General features: G+C 42.0%; 1 protein-coding gene and 1 pseudogene across 1 annotated transcript in view; both read right to left on the bottom strand.

Moving 5' to 3' along the window:
- The window catches only part of LOC125409585 (NACHT, LRR and PYD domains-containing protein 1a-like), a 67,648-nt gene extending 64,265 nt beyond the window's left edge, over window positions 1-3,383 (bottom strand). Inside the window, exons 1-2 of the mRNA XM_087910354.1 lie at window positions 3,244-3,383; window positions 826-1,630 (exon numbers count right to left, since the gene is read on the bottom strand). Coding sequence (XP_087766480.1) covers window positions 826-1,060 — 235 coding nt within the window. The 5' untranslated portion in view covers window positions 1,061-1,630; window positions 3,244-3,383. The remainder of the gene's footprint in view (window positions 1-825; window positions 1,631-3,243) is intronic.
- An 11,041-nt stretch (window positions 3,384-14,424) lies between these two features.
- On the bottom strand, window positions 14,425-15,242 carry LOC148120905 (ER membrane protein complex subunit 2-like; annotated as a pseudogene).
- Window positions 15,243-22,258: the final 7,016 nt, after the last annotated feature.

The raw sequence follows: 22,258 nt of genomic DNA, 5'->3' as shown, positions 1-22,258 counted from the left end.
TAGTTGTGTGTTTGTCAGAGCAGCAGAGGTACGAGCCAGAGGAGCAAGGGATGGTCCTACCTACTTACCCTCCACCCTTCCCCATAGTCTCATGGGGGAGAATGACTCTCTCACAAGTGGTGCTGAGAAATGGTTCTGCAGTGGGTTCTTGAAGTTCACACACCTGCCTCAAGTCTCTATTCCTCTCTGGGCCTCAGCTTCCTCATGTGGGGCTCTGAGATTTTGTCCCACAGTGTTACAAATTATAACAATAACAGTAGCAGAAATTGTATGAGATTGTCCTTACAATTATTGAACATTTATTGATGATTAGACTGTTTAATATTTAATGTGGATTATTACGTTACTGCCACAGCCCAAAGAGACAGGTGTTTGCTTTCCCATTTCCCAGGTGAAGATCTAGAGGCAGAGGGCTATAAAGTGACTTGTCCATTGAGGTAGAGCCAGGACTGGAATCTGCCTCTGCCCAGATCCAAGGTCTGGCTTTGTAACATCAGTGTCACCAAGCACCCCTTTGGGATTTGGCTTGAACCGTGTGTTCACCCGTCTCAGTGCCCCTTTGTATGTCGGCCTCTCCCAACTATAGCTCCTGAGTGCTCCTTCCCAGGGGCTGCAAGCACCACCTGGGGACATGAGAAAGCAGATGTACAAGAGGGTATGGCTTTAGGTTTCATTTAAGGCTTTTGTAAGCCTTCCAATACCAGCCTATCCTGGACCTGGGACTTTTGACAGGAGGTTAGCCTGCCCACGGAAACTCTGGCAGGAGTGCTCAGTGGTGATGAAGGGGTCATACCAGTAGTGGCATGGTGTCTTTGGTGTACTTACTTAGCATTAAGTCCTCCTCTGACAGAAAAGAGGGACCCTGGAAGTGGAAGATCATCTCTTCATCCACATGCTGAGGCATCTCTGTGGCATTTCCCAACAGTTCCTCAACTTCTACTGTTCCATAAGAACTCGCACATTCCATGATGTAGTCCAGCTTCCACTGGTCCTGCTCCACATCTCCCTTCTGTTGTTGCTCCAAGGAGGAGACCTCTGGATTCTTGTCTCCTTCAGACATTTCGACTCTGGAAAAAGGTGTTTGATTGAAACTGGTGGAGGAAAGCAGGAAATAGAAGAAAGAGCGCAGAAACCTCTATAGAGACAGATGTTCCTCTGATCAGAGCAACTGAAGGACTCCAGTCCCTTCTTGGGATGGAGAATGTCTCTAGGTGCAGGGCTTGAACTTTATAGGGCAGACGAGGGAGGTCTGGGAGGGAATTTTATCAGTGGATGTGTTCTCCTCAGTTTCCTGAATGATGCCAGCAAACGTTCTTACTGTGTTGACTTTCCCGTCAGGCAGGCAGGCTTATCATTAGGACGAGACAGGGGTTTCACAGCTTGTCTAAGGCTTCTTCTTTAATGTTTAACCCTTCATTCCAGACCCTGGAGACAGATAAAAAGAAGTGAAGGAAGGTTTATCTCTCATTGACTGTTTTCTGTGGGAGGAGAATGATGGAGGTGGGGCTAGGATCTGTCCCTACAGTTTAAGGGGTCAGAAGTTAGGGTGACTTCATGTAGCAGGAAAAGAGTTTTGACTTGATCTGCTGCAGTGGATCCTGTGATCGCTGTCATTCACTTCTGGAGAAACCTGTAAACACAGTTAATAGACAGAGCTATAGTGAGTAAGATGAGACCAAAGACAGGGGACCCGGTAAGCTCCAAGCCAGGGTACCCATTGTCCTAATGTGGACCTAATGATGACAGTGATTTGATTCAGAAGGAACTTGCATGAAACTTGTAAAGTGCAAGGTAAAAATGGAAGTTTGAGGATAAGGAGGAATGGAAAGATCAAGGGGAAAAGCTAGAGTGGGACAGAACCAGAAGCCCGTCTTTAGGAAGATGACTGACAATGAATATTTGTCTATTTTTAAATTAAGTCTTGGGCCCTCTCTACTAGTTGGGTTTGTTGGTGCAGAATTCGCACTGTTCCTGGAGGAGGGCACAGCTCCCACCACCACCAGCAGACAGGACATCTAGGTCTCTAACTTTGGAGAACCACAGCAGCAAAGACTTGGCCCAGGCCTAACTATGGAACATAATGTAGAGGGGGAGTGGGAAGGTGGCATCTGGAGAGTGGAGGGTGGGGAAATGTAGGAATGGGAAAGCAAGAGGATGGAAGGATGCAGGGCATGGAGCATGACAGCTTGGAGGATTAGGGGATGGAAATCAAGGGAGAAGGGTTGGGGATGGAGGAAAGGGTGCTGGGATTACAGGGACAGGAGCTGAGAGGATAGGGAGACAGGGATGGAGGGTGCAGGGATGGAGGGTACAGGATGAAACTCACAACTCTGTGTTCCTCAGATTCTTCCTTTTCTAGTGTTTCATTCTAAGGAAATTAATCCTTCAGCCATTACTGTGACAAAGGGTGAGGTGGGGAGATTTGCCACAGAGGGGGACTCAAGAGTTCAATCAGAGTTCAGGCTAGGGTCTATGAAGGAATTTAGAAGTCCATGGGCACCACAAGGAGGAACATTGCAAAGTCAACTAAGCTGGAAGAATAAGTTACCCAGAGAAAAGAGCCACATGAACAAGTGTGGTGAGTTAGAGTCAACCAAAGACTTTCCCAGAATCTTGACAAAAGGAAAAAAGTAACTTTATTTCTGTGTTCTTGTCCAGAAGTGGACTTGGTGAGACCTATCTGAGACTGGAGCCAGTGCCTTGGAAGAATTGAAGTTGTAGCTTCTGGGGATCTGTCTCTTCCCCCTGGGCTGTGGTTATCAATGTGTTTGAGGGGTCCTGTGTCCTTTGCATATTTTCTGACTAAGTTCTCTGCTGACCTTGGCTTCCCCCCCCCGCCCCATATCCCCACCGTACTTTGTAATAAACTTGCTTAGCTTAATAAATCAGATTATGCAAGACCTGTTGGTTACAGCTGCTGCTTTTTTCTTCTCTATTACTTCTCCCCAGTCTTTCCATTTAATACATTCCCATTCGTGACCCTTAAGGCTGCAGGTTCATGTCAGACAGGAGAGAAGAGGGTGCAGGATAGGCTATGACAGGAACAGTCACATGAAGCATACAGGTGAATCCAGCAACCTCCCTCCCACAGAGCTAGACTGCAGACTCTCCAAGCAGGGCTGGAGCCTGGAGCCTGGCTCTCAGGACAGGTCCCCATGTCTTACATTGTCTGCCTTAGCACAGTCAGGCCAGCACTTCTCAAACACAAATGATTTGGTGGACTCTGCTGGTCCCACTACTCACCCTTCTCTTCTAAGGGGTCCACTAATGTGTGTTTCACTGGATAAAGCTGCTCAGCTAGGAGACATGTTGTTTGAAAGTGAAAGAGACTCTGGCTCCTCCAGGAAGTTAGGCATTAGAGAGTCTGCACAGCTGGTCTTCCTCTGAACCCTGGGAACAAAGGTTGAACATTATCTAGCTCATTTCCTGTTGTGAAGTCACTGCAGGTGCTTTGGCTGGAGGAGTCAGGTTTAAAAGCTTCATTCAGGCCTACAGAGGCCCCACCTCCTTAGTGCAGAACTCATGTCTCAGCCTTACTTCATTTATCTACTATTGCAGTGTATTCCAGTTTTGCCAAGTTCCAGTTCAGCAAAAGGTCTTGTTTATGGTGATATTCTGTTTGTGATTTAACAAATAAAGCTTGCCTGAAGATCAGAGTATGGAGCTAACCACTAGTTAGCCATAGAGGTCAGGTAGTGGTGGCACAAACCTTTTATCCCAGTATTCAGGAGACAGAGGGAGATGGATCTTTGTGAGTTCAAGGCTACCCTGGTCTATGTGAAAATTGATCCAGTCTAGAAGAGAAACTGAGAGAGCCAGTGATGGCTCACAGCTTTTATCCCAGTACTTGGGAGTCACACACCTTTAATCCCTGCACTAGGGAGGTGGAAACAGGAAGGGATATGGCTGGACAGAGACAGGAATATTAGGCAGGAGGAGACAGGAGCGGGTATTTAGTCTGAGGATATGCTGTGTAGTTCTCCATTGTGCAAATGCACCACATTTTCCTTATCTATTCTTTGTCAAGGGGCATTTAGGTTGTTTCCAGTTTCTGGCTATGACAATCAATGCTGCTATGTACATAGTTGAGCACATGTCTTTGTGGTATGGTTGAACATCCTTTGGGAATATACCCAAAAGTGGTATTTCTGGGTTTTGAGAAAGGTTGTTTTCTAATTTTCTGAGAAATCACCATACTGATATTCAAACTGGCTGTACCAGCTTGAACTCCCACCAGCAATACAGGAGTGTTACTTGTACACTACATCCTCTCCAGCATAAGTTGTCTTAAGTGATTTTTATCTTGGCCATTTTTACAGGTGTTAGATGGAATCTCAGAGTTGTTTTGATTTGCATTTCTCTGATGGCTAAGAATCTCATAAGTGGTTTTTAAACATAAAACAAAGATAACCAGCCTACAAATCACAATCCCAGAGAACCTAGACAACAATGAGGACCCTAAGAGAACCATACATGGATCTAATCTACATGGGGAACAGAAAAAGACAAGATCTCCTGAGTAAATTGGGAGCATGGGGACCATGGGAAAAGATTAGAGAGGAGAGGAGAGAAAGGGAGAAGAGAAAAATGTATACTCAATAAAAAAATAAAAAAATTTATCATAGAAAAACAAGAGTTTATCTCAGCTTCTTGGTAGTCACATTTTTTTTCAGATGGGCTCAGTTTGCTGGTGGCAAGTTTGGATCTTGGTTTATTGATACAAATTTAAGGTCAATTTTGTTATACATATATTGTGCTCTTGATTAAGGTATTTTGTTTGTGCAACTCATTTAAAAATGTAACATATAATTAAGAAATACAGGTTAATAGATAGTCATCTATAACAGTCAAGCTTGTAGTCATGTTAGTTACGTTTTCTAGCTATTATATATATATTAATATGTATATGTTTATATATATTATATATATCGGATGGATAGGTATTCTTCAAACCTTTCAAAGACTCATGGAATATGGCATTTAAAATGTCTTAAAAACTTAGGACTTTTTAGGCAATGGGACATGTCTGCTTCTGGCAGTACTAATCTACTTTAAGAGGATGATGGACATTGAAGAAGCTCTTTATGGAGTTGGTTAGCCATTTGGGCAAGAAGCTGTTCTTGCCTGAACTGCTTGATTGTATACTGTATGAACTGGACATGCAGGACTCACGGAAAAGTGACTGCTGAACTTGATTAAAAGTAAGACAGTTCTTCAGGGTTTCTGCTTCGTGAAAGAGTCTACCAGACATTCTGGTAGGACACAGAAAAAAATGACTGACTCTGTCAATGTAGGTACACCTGTCTTTGAAATTTCCTGCTTCATGACAAAGTCTGCCAGATGCTATGGGACTGTAGGCTAAAGATGGATGTCCCAATGTTACAAGAGAACTTTGGATGACTGTCCAGGCAACAAGATGTCTCTATCAATTCTAGAGTTTTGAAAGTTGCTTACAATGCACTTCCTGTTAACTTAGGCAATATTATATCCTTCTGTGGTCTTTGATGGAGTCAAAGAATATATAGTTATAATTATAGCTTTCCTTAGTTATGAAAAAAGATAAAATATATAAAAAATATTGTAGCTGTAATTCTTGATAGATAACTTTGTTATATATAATTTTACTATGTCAAAGTTCAAACCTTCAATTTTATTTGGACAGAAAAGGGGAAATAGTGTGGGAAGTCCTTCTGTATATGTGGTGCTTTTATTGGTTAATGAATAAAGCTGTTTTAACCTACAGCAGGGCAAAGTAGAGAAGAGAGGGAATTCCAAGCAGATACAGGAGAGAAGAAAGCAGAGGCAGAGAGACACCATGTAGCTGCCAAAGGAGAATGATACGTGCCCTTGGGAAAATTACTGATAAACTACGAGCCTTGTGGTAAAATACAAAATAATAGAAAAACATTAATTTAAGATGTAAGAGTTAGTTAATAAGAACCCTGAGCTAATAGGCTGAGTAGTGGCTCAATTAATGCAGTTTCTGTGTGATTATGTGGGGCTGGACAGTCAGGAAATGAACAAGTATATCTTGCCTACAAATATGGCAGCTTCTCAGAAAAATGGGACTCAATCTACCTCAAGACCCAGCTGTACCAATCTTGGTCATATACCTAAAGGATGCTTAATCATTCCAAAGGACACTTGCTCAGCTGTGTTCATAGCAGCATTATTCTGAACAGCCATAACCTGGAAAGAACTAGATGAACCTCAATTGAAGAATGGATAAGGAAAATCTGGTACATTTAAACAATAGAGTACTACTCAGTAATAAAGAACAATGACCTCATGAAATTTGCAGGAAAATCATGGAATTAGAGAAAATCATACTGAGTGAGGTAAACCAGAAATATACAAACAAACATGCTGTGTTCCCACTCATAAGTAGATATTAGGAGTAAAGTACAAGGATAACCAGCCTATAATCCATAGCCCCGGAGAGACTAGATGACAAAGAGGGTCCAAAGAGGGATACATGGTTTTCCTTGGGGAGGAGAAATAGAAGTGATCTCCTGGGTAACCTGCAGTGGTGGGGTAATGGGAACTCGAGGGGTAGGTTGGGCATGTTAGCAGCGGGAGGTGGTTTTGAGACTGGACGGAGGAGAATCATTTTGGGGGTTAAAGAGAAACATGATGCTGGGGAAACATCCCAAGGATGACTCCAGCTAAGACTCCCAGCAATAGTGGAGAAGGTGCCTGAACTGACCATCTACTGTAATCAGATTGGTGACTACCCTGATTGTCTTCAGAGAGCCTTTATCCAGTAACTGATGGAAGCAGATGCAGAGATCCACAGTCAAGCACTGGACCAAGCTCTGGGAGTCCTCTTGAAGAAAGGGAGGAGGGATTGTACAAGTTGGGAGAGTCAAATTCATAATGGAGAAATCCACAGAGAAGCTGATCTGAGCACACGGCAGCTGATGCACTCTGGATCAACAGTTAGGGAGCCTGCATGGGACCAACCTCGGCCCTTTGCATATGTGGCAGTTATGTAGATTGGTATGTTTGTAAGGCTCCTAACAGTGAGATCAGTACCTGTCCCTGTAGCTTAACTGAATTTTGTAAACCTATTCCCAATGCTGGATTACTTTGCCCAGCCTTGATACAGGGGGGCGGGGGGAGCTTGGTCCTACCTCTATTTGATGTGCTATGCTTTGTTTAAGACCATGGGAGACCTGACCCTTTCTGAATGGAGTAGATGGGAAGGAGGTAGATGGGAGTCCAGGACAGGAGAGGAGTGGGAGAAACTGTGGTTGGTATGTAAAATAAATGAAAAAATGTTAATTAAATAAAATTTTAAAACAAGAAAAAAAGAAAGTGGGATCTCCATCAATTATCCAGTCTTAGATATTCGCTGAGAACATGCAGAATGAAGTGAAATCTTTCCTCCTGACCCGTGACACACTGACAGTACCTCCCAACACTCTCCTTTCTGTTTTCCACTCTCCACCTGTGTCCTCTATCCTGGTCGCAGGGCTGGGCATCTATAGCCTATACCACTGCAATGCCTTCCCAGAAGTTACTCTGTTTGTGTGCTTTCATTGCAGTCAATTTCTTACACAGTAGCTGCTCTTAAAATATGAGTCCAGCCAGGCTGTGATGGCACACACCTTTAATCCCAGCACTAGGGAGGCAGAGACTGGTGGGTCTCTGTGAGTTCAAGGTCATCCTGGATTACAGAGTGAGTTCCATGACAGCCAGAGCTATACATAGAAACTCAGTCTCAAAAAAAAAAAAAATAAATCAAAATAAACAAAAATAAAGCAAAGCAATAAACCTCCTGAGTCCAACTTATACCTTCTCTGCTCAAGGCCTTTACTGTCTTTCCATTTATTTACAGCTAGAGATAAACATGGTCTAAAGGGCTTTGCTGTGGCCTCTGGCATCTTCTAACCTTTCTGCATCACTCTCTCTGCTCACCGTCTGGAGGCCAGTGGCTCTCAAACCCAGTGTGCTCAAATATCACCTGGGCAGTGTATTCACACAGATTCCATTAAACGGAGCTAGTGGCATTTGAAAGATTCTTTCTTCTGATTCAACAAAGGAGTGAGACCAATAAACTGCATTTCCAGGGAGCTTCTTGGTAATCCTGACGTTGTGGATTCATGAGAAGCACTGCTGCACACACTGGGCTTCCTGTTTGTCAGGGGAGCTGAACTCCCTCTTAGGTCACAGTCTCTACCTCTGCCTGTAACAAATATGCATATCTGTGTTCAGATAAGCATATTCAAGCAGAGTTAAAATATACTTCTGGACTGATATGCATATCTGTGTTCAGAGTTACAATATATTTCTGGACTGATATATATATCTGTGTTCATCAATCTGTGTTCAGATATTCATATCAGTCCAGAAGTATTTGTAACTCTGCTTGTAAGTACTTATCTAGTTCCAAGACATGGGAAGAATTAGGGGATGTGGCCTTGTTGGAGGACTGTGTGCTACCAGGTGTAGGCTTTGGGGTTTGATGTAAACTCTCAGCCACTGCTCTAGTCCATGCCTACCTGCCTGTTGCCTTGCTTCCCATCATGGTGGCCATGGACTCTCACCCACTGTAACTGTGAGTCCCAAATTAAACTATTTTTTAACATGGTGTCATATAAACATAAATAAATAGTAAAACACCCCATCTTTGTTTATTTCTCAATCTTCAAGATTTGAGACTTCTTTTCATCTTGATGTTTATTGCTTGATTGGTGTATGGATTTCATTAGGGACGTTTGAATTGTGCCAGTAAATGAAACTCAGACACATGAGCCTGAGAGAAGCAGCATCATTATAAATTGTAGAGTGAAATATAACAGGGAGTCATACTCAGAAACACCCAATTAAATCAGTCATGTAGGGAGGGAGTCTCTTCTTTCTAAGAGTTTCTACGGGCATACTACTACTATACACTTTCTCTAACAGGTGAACCCTGATCAAATGCGTGAGTGCCATCTAGTGGTGGCAAAGCAGGCTAGAGGGGAAAAAAGCAGAAAATTAAGATGATAAAGGTGAATAGGGCTTCTTTTGAGTCTGGTAAAGTTCATTTCACTAGCTAAAAGTCAAGAAAATTAACAAAATTCACTGTGAAGGTTGCCTCTATCAAGCCAACATTCCTTTTGTCTACAGATAATTCGAATAAGAATGTTAAAATAACAGCAAATAAACAAATCATGCTTAAAGTCTAAGCATGTAAGACCTTTGAGTAGGGCCTTCTTATTTCCCTTTTCTAAACCTTCATCTGAGAATATCACAGATAAAATTATGAACTTTACAGCAAAAGAAACCCTTAACTTCCTTGTGCAACCCTTGTGACCTGTGGTTTTACCTTGTCATCTGCAGTTCTGTTCAATGCACCCCAAAACCAACCTATAATCTCATTTTACTGGGGGTGGGTAGAGGGAGAAAGGGATATAGATAGATAGATAGATAGATAGATAGATAGATAGATAGATAGATAGATAGATGGATGGATGGATGGATGGATGGATGGATGGATGGATGGATGGATGGATAGATAGATAGATAGAGACTGACTTTAAGTCATGAAAATTGTATATTGACTTTTGTTCAGCCCTGCAGGCATGTCACTATTGCTGGAATGAAACACCGTGACCAAAAACAACCTGGAGAGGAAAGCGTATATATACTTTGCACTTCCATGTTATAGTTCATCACTGAAGGACAGGAATTCAAACAGAGGAGAAACCTGGAGGCAGGATCTGATGCAGAGGTCATGGAAAAGTGTTGCTTACTGCTTTGCCTTACAGAAAGTACTAGAAGGAAAACCTCAACCCAAGGAAACCAAAAACACCCACAATAGCACAGACACCTAATAACCCTACACCAACACAACTCAAAGAAGGGAAACACACAAACACTACCACCAAAAAAAAGCTTCAATATGGAGGCTAATCAGCAGCCCCACAGAACAAATGGAAGTCCTTATATTTGTAGTCTTTAGGGGAGAGGAATATTTGAGATTAAAAAGGAGAGATCTCTGGATTTAGCAGTTTAGTAAAGGATGTTATTATATGAAGCTGTAATTCGGGATGCTAGTCCTATTGTTTCATCATCATTCACCTGGAGATGATGCATGCTAGAAACCTAGCAGCATAGAGAAACAGGGCATAGTCAATCCCCTCTGGCTTTCTGAGGAATCTTCACCCTGATGTCCCCTAGTGGCTGCACTCACACCAGCAGTGAATAAGGGTACCTTTCCCACCACATCCATGGCAGCATCTGTTGCCATTTGTTTCTTTGATCTTGGGCCATTTGACAGGGGTAAGATGAAATCTCAAAGTAGATTGCTTTAGGTCAGACAGAGGACTGGTCTCCAAAACATATAAAGAACTCAAGAAACTAGACAGCAAATTATCAAATAATCCAACCAAAGCATGGGTCTAAACAGAGAATTCTCAACAGAAGAATTGCAAATGAGAAAAAGACACTTAAGGATTTTCTCAACATCCTTAGCCATCAGGGAAATGCGAATTAAAACGACTCTGAGATACTATCTTACACCTGTCAGAATGGCTACGATCAAAAGCAGCAATAATAGTTTATGCTAGAGAGGATATAGATTAAGGGAAGCACTCCTCTATTGCTGATGGGAGCAAACTTGTACAGCCACTTTGGAAATCAGTGTGGCAGTTTTTCTGAAAATTAGGAATCAATCTACCTTAAGATATAGCAATGGCACTACTCATACCACAAGGACTTTGCTCAACTGTATTCATAGCAGCATTATTTGTAATAATCCAAACCTGGAAACAGCCTAGGTGCCCCTCAACCAAAAAATAGATAAAGAAAATGTGGTACATTTGCACAATGAAGTACTACTCAGTGATAAAAAACAATGACATCTTGAAATTTGCAGACAAATGTATAGAACAAGCAAAAAAAAAAAAAAAAGCATCGTGAGTGAGATACCCCAGACCTGGTGTGGGAGAATTATCTGTATTCTGTCAATCATGTATTTTAATAAAACGCTGATTGGCCAGGCAGGAAGTATAGGTGAGTCAAGCAGACAGGAAGTGGAGGCAAGGCGATGAGAACAGGAATATTCTGGGAAGCAGGAAGCTCCCTCTGCCATTCCTGCCCAGATCACCGAAGATGCAACATGTGAGCTGACAGTTGAAAAAGGTACCAAGCCATATGGCTAACATAGATGAGAATAATGGGATAATATAAACTATAAGAGTTAACAAGAAACCTGAACTAATGGGCCAGTCAGTTTATAATCTTATGGAGTCCTGTGTGTGATTTTCTCTTTGGGGCATGCTGGCTATGGGGTACTGGGCAGAACAGAAACCCCAACAAGCCAGCCCTCATGTTACACAGACCCAGATAGACAAACATGATACGTACTTACTCATAAGTGGATATTAAACATAAAGAAAAGAATAACTAACCTATAGTCCATGATCCCAGAGAAGCTAAGTAACAAGGAGAACCCTAAGAGAGACATACATGGAACCTGCTAGAGTGGGGAAAAAGTCAAGATCTGCTTAAAAAAAAAAACAGAATATGGGAGGGCCAGAAGGGAGAGGGAGGAGAAAAGGGGAAGAGGGAGGAGAACAAACTAGATGTAGCATGTAGAAAAATACAAATACATCTGTATTTACCACCCTATACAAAACTCAAGTTCAAGTGAATCAAAGACTTCAACATAAAATCACGCACAGTGAGCCTTGTAGAAGAGAAAGTGGGAAATAGCCTTGCACACATTGGCACAGGGGACAACTTTCTGAACAGAACACCTATAACCCAGACAATAAAATCAACAATTGATAAATGAGACCTCATGAAACTGAAAAGCTTCTGTAAAGAAAGGACACTGTCAATAGGACAAAAAGGCAGTCTGTGGAATGGAAAAATATTTTTTTTAAATCAATTCCACATCTGCAAGAAGTCTAATATCCAAAATATATAAAAAGCTCAAGAAACTGGATATTATAAAACAAATAATTAAAATAGGGTACAGATCTAAACAGATAGAAGAATATCAAATGGTTGAGAAACACTTAAAGAAGTGTTCAACATCCTTAGCCATTAGAGGAAATGCGAATCAAAACTACCTTGAGATTCCATCTTACACCTGTCCAAATAGCTAAGATCAATAACTCAAGTGACAGCCTATGTTGGAGAGGATGTGGAGTAATAAGAACACTCCTCCATTGCTGGTGGGAGCGCAAACTTGTAAAGTCGCTATGGAATTCAATATGGCAGTTATTCAGAAAATTAGGAATTGATTTAACTCAAGACCCAGTTATACCACTCTTTGGCATATACCCCAAGGATGCTCCATCAAGGATACTTGCTCAACAATGTTCATTGCAGGTTTATTCATAATGGCTAGAAACTGGAGACAACCTAGATGTCTCTCAATTAAAGAATGGATAAAGAAATTGTGGTACATTTACACAACGAAGTATTACTCATGAGTTAAAATAAAACCATATGAAATTTGCAGGCTAATGAATACAGCTAGAAAAAAATTATCCTTGGTGAGGTAATCCAGACCCAGAAAGACAGCTATCGTATGTATTCACTTATATGTGGATATTAGCTGCTAAGTAAATGACAATCTAGTTACAATCCACCCACCAACAGTTAGGTAAAGAGGAGGGCAATGAGGGGTGGGGAGCTTAGTTCTCTCTTGGAAAGGGAAATAGAATAGATTCTGAAGGCAGATTGGGGTAGGTGGGAACAGGAGTAGAGGGATCAGGTTTGGGGGAGCAATGGAGGGAGAGAGTGCAGGAAGAGATAACTGGAATTATAGGGCATTTGGGGGTAGTGTGGAAACCTAGTGTAGTGGAAACTTCCTTGAATCTCTGAGGGTGACTCTGGTGAGGACACCTAGGAATTGTGGAGGATATGGAGTCTGAACTGACCATCTTTGCAGCCAGGCAAGGCTTCCAGTGGTGGGAACAGGGTTACATTTGGTTGCGTTATTGACTGAGGAGGTTCCATGGATATCTCCAAAAGCCCAGGTTAATGGTAGAAGAGGACTCCTTTTGAAAACTGACAGTGGGGCCCCGTTGTTGACAACAATTTCCACTCAAACCCAAAGAATATAAAGAGGTCGAGATGGTGTGGGCTTGAAGCCTCCTCCTTTGCGTTCTAGTCTCTTTGGCACAGGAAGGTACACTGCAGGCTACAGAAAGAGAAACCTGGACACCAACCCAGCCACAAAATCCTCCACCTACAATCTGTCCTGCCTGCAAGATGTGCTGGGGCAACCCTGTCACAGAACTTGGAGTTGCCAATGTTTTGTTTAACTTGAGGCTTGCACCACTGGAGGGAGCCATGCCTGACACTGCTTGGATGGCCAGAAACCAGAGACTATAGGTTAATGATCTAGGGTAAAGCTCTACATGATTGCCGAAGAAGAAGAAGAAAAAGAAGAAGAAGGAGGAGGAGGAGGAGGAGGAGGAGGAGGAGGAGGAGGAGGAGGAGGAGGAGGAGGAGGAGGAATGAAATGAATAATTGAATGATTCTTATTCTGCTATACTGACAGATAAGAGCCTTGTCCAGTCTTCATCACAGAGGCTTCTTCCAGCAGCAGATGGAAGTGAGTTCCAAGACCTACAGCCAGACAATTTTCAGAGAAAGTCTAAACTGGAGGTCTCTATCAAGTTTCTCCCCTTGGAGATTGGAGAACCCCGAGGAAGAGAGAGAGGAAAGATTGCAGGAGTCAGGGGAAATGGAGAACACAAGAACATGGCCCACTGAATTAACTAAGCAGGGCTAACATGGGGTCACAGAGACTGAAATGGCAAGCAAAGGGCCTGCGTGGGTCTGTACCATCTGTTAGCTTTGTGTTTTTGTGAGACACCTAACAATGAGAGTGGGTTTATCTCTAACTCTTTTGCCTGCTTTTGAGACTCTTTCCTTCCTATTTAGTTGCCCTGTCCAGCGTTGATATGCGGGCTTTTGCCTGTCTTATTGTTTCTTGTTTTGTCCTGTTTGACTGTCGTCTCTTGGAAGGCTGCTATTTTTCTGAAGAGGAGATGTAGAGGTAGTAGATCTGGAGGAGAGAGGAGGGTGGGGATAGTAGTAGTGGAGAGAGGAGAAACTGGTTAAGATATAATATATAAGAGAAATTTTAATTTTAATAAATAAAATAAAAATCTAAAACGCTTAGTGTGTGTGTGTGTGTCTGTGTGTGTGTATGAATGTATGATATGAAGAACTGATATATAATCAACAGATCTTAAATCTTTCTTTTATGGATTCCTTCCATCTTCCTGATAGCAGTCAAAGGCAGTTTTAGGTTTATATAAACACATTCTTTATAACTGACTCTTCACAGAGAATTGGAATGTGAATAGCACTAGGCATCTAACAAATAAGTCAAAGGGAAATAAGCTCAACAGTACAATTATAAAATCTTTTTTCTTTGAAATCTAATGTCAGTGACGGTTTGAAACCTTACTACTGAGAGATCTGCAATGTTTGCAGCATGTTTTCAGTTGCTTTTGCAGAAGATTTGGTTTCCTTTTAGCCTGAAAACAGATAAAATCCATTTATTTGACTAGTCCCCCAAGTAGCCATACTTCATGTTGTCCTTTTTCGTTTTTCCACTTGTTTTTGGATTGGAAACAGTATGGCCTGAAGACACATAAAGCTCAAATGGAGCTCTCATAGTTCTGTTGTTTGGTTTCTTGAATGCTTGAGGTTTTTTAAGTGCACCCTGGCTGTATTTGACTTTTCACGCTCCTGATAGTTTAAGTGGTTGTGTGGAGCACTCATCATTAGCTTGTCTAAACAAAAGCCTCTCTTGCACAGTCATGTTCGCTGAGGTAAACTTCTGCAAGTCCTTCACAAATTGTTTCAGAACTCACTTAGCCCTCGAATGGCCTCCACATTTTTCCCTTAGGTTTTCTAAATGGCAATCTCATGCTTCCTGGGAGCATTGTTAATCGGATCTTCTCTCTAAATGTGAGCACACAGTTGTACAGCATCATCATATCTTTCCATAGCTTTTGATATCATGCCTGGTAATCATCTGTGACTACCAGGAAACTGTCCTCTTAACCCACAAAGACAAAACAAAGCTAACCCATCAGTCCAGGCCTGCCACCACTACCTGCTCATGTATGATCTACATATTACACCAAGCTTAGAAATACTAAATTATTGTCCAACTACAAAATTTGATCACTATTTCATGAGTTTTCTTCCCTCTGTGTTCTCATCTTATCACACATTTCTTTCCAAATCACACTGTAATGCTCTGTGACCCTCATCATCTTCCTAGAACCTAGATTTTTAACCTCTTTTTGGACTTAATAGTTGTCAAAGACCTTTTATTTATTTATTTTTTACCATTCTATAGGTTGCCACTTTATAAAGGTAACTGTTTTTGGCTAGGCAAATTTTGTTCAGTTTTGCACAATTTCATTTGTCAATTACTGTGAGTTATTAGGAAAGTCCTAACCATGCCTATGTCTTGATGCATTTTGTCTGTTTTCCTCTAATAGCTTTATAATTTTAAGACTTTAAAGTAGATAAAAGTATAAAGTGAACAACAGAAATGACTGTTTTATAAGTGGACATCAGTTTACCCAGCATCATTTGTTGAGAGGCTTCTTTTTCCCAATGTATGTTTCTGATACCTGTGTTAAATTTTAGGTAGAGAGTGAGGTGTCGAGGTCTCCTACTGTTAGTGTGTAGGGTTTGATGACCAGCCCAACAGAGGGAGGAGTAATAATATGAGCAAAGGGGTCACAACCATGATTGTGACACCCACAGAAACAGCTTACCTGAGCTAGTGAGAGCTCACTGACTCTGGACTGTTAGTGGGCTAACCTGCACAGGGCCAAATTAGGCCCACTGAATGTGGGGGTCAGTTGTGAGGCTTGGACAGTCTATGGGGTTACTGGAAATGGTACCAGGATTTATCCCTAGTACTTGAACTAGCATCTATGAGTACATTCTCTTTGGAGAGATACCTTGTTCAGCCTAGATATAGGGGAAAGGGCCTTGGTATTGCCTCAAAGTGAAGTGTCAGATTTTGTTGACTCCCCATCCTTTATCCTTTCTGAGGAGTAGATGGGTACATGGGGTAGGAGGAAGGTGAAGGAAGTGGGAGGTGGGGAGTGAGTGGGAACGGGAATAGCTATGTAAAATGAGAAAAGAATGCAGTAAAAAGCAATAAAAAAGAAAAGTATTCTAGGTTGATTTAGCTGTGTCTTGATCTTCCATGTCCTGATCTTCCTCTCTGTTCCTTCGTTCTGTGTATTTGTACCAACAGTATGCTGTTTTTGTTCCTATGGTCTTGTAGTATAGTTTGATCTCATCGATGATGATGCCTCCAGCACTGTTCTCTCTGTTTAGGATTGTTCTGACTATATCAAGATGTTCATATTTTCATATGAACTTTAAGGTAACTCTTTTTGTGAAGAATTTCACTGGCATTTTATAGGAATTGTATGAATCTGTAGGCTAGATTTGGTAATATGGTCATTCCCCCACCACCTAGAAGATTAATTCCTTCAAACCATGACCTTGGGAAGTAGTTCCATCTTCTAATATTTTCTTCTATTTATTTCTTCAGCACTTTAAATTTTCACTGTAGAAGTCTTTCACTTCTTTGTTTAGGTTTACTTCTATGTTTTTTTTTAAGCTGTGAATGTTTTTTTTCATGATTTTTTTCTTGGCCAATTTGTTATCGGTATATGTAATAAAAAAAAAAAACCCGGTCTGCTGGCTTCTGCATATTGACTTTGTATCTTATTACTTTGCTGGAAGTGTTTATCAGACTTGAAAGTTTTCTGGTGGGGGATTTAGAGACTTCCAAGTAAGAGATTGTATCACCAACAAGTAGAAATAATTTGACTTGTTTGTTTCTTTGCTTGTATCCCCTTTATTTCTCTTTATTGCCTTCCTTTTGTAGTTCAGACTGAATATTATACTGAATGAGAGCAGAGAGTCTCATTCTTGTCACCTTCTTGATCTTCGTGGAAAGTTACCACCTAGACCAGTGATTGTCAACATGTGGACTGGCTACAAGCCCTTTGGGGTCACATATCAAATGTCCTGTATACCAGATATTTACATTATGATCCATAACAATAGCAAAATTGCCATTACATATAATAGTAGTAAAATTACAGTTGTGAAGTAGCAAAACGAAATAATGTTATTGTTGAGGTAACCACAAAATGAAGAGCTGTTTTAAAGGATCACAGCACTCTGAGGGTTGAGAATCACTGCTCTAGAGGATCACTTCCTTGGATGCTCCTTATGATCCTGGTTTTTCGGACCTTTCCTCATGAAGACATACTAAGCTCTGTCAAATGCCTTTTATTTGTTTATTGAGATTATCACATATTTTCTGACTTCAATTCTCTGGACTGTATTAGATTTATTAATTTGCAAATGTCAAGCTATCCTAGCACTCTAAGAATGAAACTAACTTTGTTGTGGTATCTGATAACTTTAATGCATTTTCAAACTTCTATGTAAGTATTTTATTGACAATATCTGTGCCTTGTGTTTGTTTTAGAAACTGATCTATAGTTGTTGGGTTCTTTTTTCTTGTCCTTTTTGGGTTCTTATTAGGTTTTGACATTAAGGTAAAGCTGGCTTTGTGGAATGAATTTGGTAATATTCCTTTCTGTTTTACAGAACAGATCAAGAAGTGAAATCAGGGCTGGCTCTAGAAGTTCTTTTACTGTTCGGGGCTGTTTTTGCTATCTTTAGTGTTTAGTGTTTCAGGATGAAAATTAATGTTATTTTTGGCAATTTCTGTAAAGAATTGCACTGGAATTTTGATGGTACTGTGTTGCATGTGTAAACTGCTTTTGGTAGGATGGACATTTCCACAGTATTAATCCTATTATTCCATGAGCATGGGAGGTCTTTCCATCTCCTCATATCTTCTATAATTTATCTCTTTGGTGTCTTTAAGTTTTCATTGTACAAGTCTTTCATTCCCTTGTTAGAATTATTATTTATTTCAAGGTACTTTCATTTTTAAGGTTCCTGTGGATGAGATTATTTTCCTGGTTTCTTCCTCAGTGAATTCATTGTTGGTGTATAGGCTGGCTATTGGTTTTGTTTGTTAATTTTCTATCCTGCAACTCTCCAGGATATGTTTGTCAGCTGTAAGAGTTTTCTGGTGAAGTCTTTAGGGCCTTTTGTGTACAGGATCGTATCATCTGCAAATGAGGACATTTTGACTTCTTTATTATTTGTGACCCCTTTAAGTCCTTGTCTTATTGCCCCAGCTAAGACTTCAAGCACTATATCCACCAGGAATGGAGAAAACAGACATCCTTGTTTTTTTCTTGAATTTAGAGGAAGTGCTGTGAGTTTTTCTCCATTTAGCACGATGTTCATCATGCATCTTTTGTTTTATGTTGAAATATATCTTTAGTATCACTAGAATCTCTAGAACTTTCATCATCAAGGGATGTTAGATATTTTAGAGACCTTTTATACCTGTAGTAAGATGACTACATGATTTCTATTTTTCAGTGTATTTATGTGGTGAATTGTGCTGGACCCTAAAGTCTTCCTCAGGGGAGGGGATGAGAAGGTGTGATATCAACAAACACAGAATCCAGGAGTCAGGCAAAAGGCTTACAGCAGACTTGTTTATTTAACAACTGAGAAAACCTTATAAACCCTCCCAGCACCCAGACATTCTGACCTGTTGATAGTTGACATCACATGTCCCTCATTGGTTAAGCATGGTCAGGACCTCTGACAGCACCAGGCAGACTCCAGGTTGGCTCCTTTGGACTCACAGCTCTTAACTTCCTACATATCCACACCTTTTTTATTTATTACATAGGGTGCACAGCAGGAGCCAGAGTTCTTTGCTCAGGCCTTGTTGATCCTGCCTCAGGAGAGCTCAGTCACTAGACTGTGCCTATTTTAGGTTGGCCTGCTGGGCAACCTCTTGCCCATCGTTGACTACCAATCCTCAAAGAGCATTCATTCCTGGAGAGATGCGGGGGGGGGGGGGGGGGAACTAGGCAGTAACCTTTTTGAATTACAAATAACCAGGCATGAATAGCCTCCTGAAGAGGACTGTGGGAAGGATGCCTAAGAGTCATTAACACCTAAAGAGTTGCCTTAGTTGCTCTCTGCTGATGTTGGATCTGCTGCAGGAGACATTTAAGGAGAATAAGGATTAACAATACCACCTTGCCAATTAAGGCATATGTGAGCATCCAGGAGGGATCTAACAGCCTTTTTGTAGTGAATTACATTTATTCTTTTTTTTTTAACTTAGGTTGAGCCATTACTGTACTTTTAGGATGAAGCTGATTTGATCATGGTTGATGAACTTTTTGAATTCACATTGTAAGTATTTATTGGGAACTTTTGTTTTTATGCTCATCAGAGAGATTGAACAATTATTTTCTTTTGACTTAGATTTTTATGTGGTTTTGGTATAGGAGTGATATTGATTTCATAAAAGCAATGTTCCTTCATTTTCTACTTTGTGAAATAATTTAAGTCACTTATCTATCACCATGGCAAAATAGCATGACCATGGTAAATTATAAAAGAAAACATATAGTGTGGAGGCTCATGGTTCCAGAGTGCTAGTGTCCACAAACGTCGTGGCTGGAGGTGTGGCAGTGGGCAGGCAGGCTTATGCTGAGAGCTTACATCTGATTCACAAACAAGCTGCAGAAACTACCTGGTCTGGAATGTGTGTAGGTACCAAGGTCTTTTTCCCTTCTTCCTGGCAATTCGCAGGGCCGTGTGACCTCCGGCTCCCTGGAGATTCTGCACTAGCACTGGCTTGAGGGGATAGTTTAGGAAGAACCTGGTTCTCTTTGTTATGGTGATTCCACCTGTAAACAAGGTTCTAGCAGTGGGCCCCATATGCCTGCCCCTCCCAGCTGATTCTGCCTGAGGCGCCGGGGCCTGTAATCTCCTTCTCCTGCTCCTGATGGGAGGAGGACTTGCCCTTTTGATCCCCCTTGCCCACTGGTATAAATACCCGACTTGAGTTTAATAAAGTGGCCATTTACTCTTTGGTAAGTGAGCAAGGTCTCTTTTGTGTGTGTCTGTTCAAACCCTCAGGACAGTCGTCCACTCTCGTGGGCCCGAGTTCGGGAAAGCGCGCGCCTGGATCGGGTGTGGGTATCCACAGAAAAGGCGGGGTCCTACAGATGGCGTCCCTCGGTGACCCTTGAAGAAGAACTGAAGAACCACGTCCTGCCGTCCGTGGATCCACCATGAGAAACCCAAGAGGTGAGGGTTCCCCTATGATCCGGAATCTGGCCAGTTTTGTAGTGTGCAATTGTGCACATGTGATAAGGGGGTGAATAAGCGTGATATGTAGAAGTATGGGTGCCGAAAGGTCTGATCCGGAGCTGAAGGCCAGTGAGCAAATCAGCTGCTAAATTTCATAAAGAGACTAGGCACCAGGATTAAATGACACTGCACTAGAGACTGCTTAGATGATTTTAAAACTCAGTCCCTGGCTCTCACATGCAGGGAACTTTAATTTTTACCAAGAGAACAGGCTGGGAGCAGTTAGCTCCTGGCGGGAATCCGTTCCCAAGGCTACAGGGCCAATGTAACTGGTGACTAGCAAAGTAAATAGCCAAGGGCCCATAAGGTGCGGGCCTCAGACTGAGAGAGGATTAAAAATATATTTGTAAGTTCTATTAAGAGTTTTTAAGTAACAAAAGAACAGCTTCACAGAGCTTGTCTTTCAGGGAGACTAGAAAGCTTCCATGCATGTTTGAATGCGGGTCACAGGACCGCACTTGGCCCTTCACTGTGGCTGAGGTTCTGCAAGGTGCATTTAAAACAGAGAGACAGGCTGCTGGATGGTGTAGAGAGGAGTGCAGGCGGCCGCCAGGCCCTGCCTATGAGCGGCGGGGCCATTTCAGGCAGGCCAGGGAGGGTAAAAATGCAGCGGTGTGCCAGTACACTCAGCCGCGGGTGCAAATTCGTCCGGGAGGCACGGCCATGATGATCAGACGCAGAAAGGCAGTCGCAAAAGGCAGTCGCATGGCTCCCTCGCACAAGGCGGGCCGCAGGAACCTGGGGCAGGGCGCAATGCCGGTTATGGCGGCGCCTGAGCAGACAGATAAAAAAAGAGGGTGCTAGGTGGCCGGGAAAAGCGGCGATGCCTGACTGGGGGTGACCATGGCAGTGACTAACTGCAACACGGACATGGTGGGCGCGCTAGGCGCCTGGCGGACTCCGGCGCCTCCCGGGCTGGGGCTACGGGAGGCGTGGCGTCCGGCCTTTCCGCGGGGGCCGCAGCTTATTGGTGGGCTGTTCTGGCACCTGAAGTGGCTTGGAGGGCTTGCCTGGACAACAGAGGCGGACACGGGAAGCAGCCACAATAGCCAGGCCTTGGTGGTACAAAGAATAGTTAAAATCCGCCCGCCAAAACTCAGGTGACAGTTTGCAGGAGCAGAGCGGGTCTGTGTCCCGCCCCCCGCTGTGCAGTGCAGCCTCAACAGTTTTAAGTTAGAAACTGTAATAGATTCAAAGGTTATACAGACCCAAAAGAGGTTAGCTAAATCTTAAGATGGTTTGTTGCCTAATTTTCTAAAAATCCAAACTGTGCCAGTTTGCATTTTTACCAGTGGTGAAGGAGTTTCTCTTAAGTACAAGTTATGAGCAATATTTGATCTTAATCATGTTTAAGGGATAAGGTAGATATTTTGATTCACGTTTCTCCAATGATTAAAGATGTTATAATTGAGGATTTTTTAAATGTCTTTCAGTCATTTTGAGTTTGTCTATTGAGAGTTTTCAGTTTAGGTCTGTTGCATATATTTTTATTTTATTAATTGATCTTTGGAGGACTAATTTATGGAGTCCTCATGTTTTTTATATGGATTGATCACTGACAAAGATTTCCAAATCTATAGCCAGATATGTCGATCCTATTAATTATTTCTCAAATGTTGGTGGGAGGCAATGTGCCCCCATAAAGGTAACAATTTTTATAATTCTGTCCAGTTATGTAAGTGCTCACGTACTGGATCAGATAATTATTTTCTGCCCCTGGAAAAGTTCCAGGCAGAACTGATTCTAAAAGATGTTTTGGGGCTGGCCATTCAATTCAGCCCAGTCCAAGACCTGCTATGATGGTGCAGACCAATAAAAAAATGATGCTTTGAGGTTGGCTAATTCAGCCCAATATTTAGGCCAGTTGCAGTGGCACAGGCCAATAGAATTTGCTCCTTGGAGACAGAGACCTACAGATCTCTATATGTCCAAGACCTGCTTGGTTGTAGTTTAGATCCTAAACAGCTAAGCACATCGCTCCCAG

This window comes from Myodes glareolus, chromosome 9 (assembly GCF_982192425.1).
Source record: "Myodes glareolus chromosome 9, mMyoGla1.1, whole genome shotgun sequence".
Classification (NCBI taxonomy): domain Eukaryota; kingdom Metazoa; phylum Chordata; class Mammalia; order Rodentia; family Cricetidae; genus Myodes; species Myodes glareolus.
The sequence above is the reverse complement of the archived record's forward strand: the minus strand, read 5'-3'. Positions and strand labels throughout refer to the sequence as shown.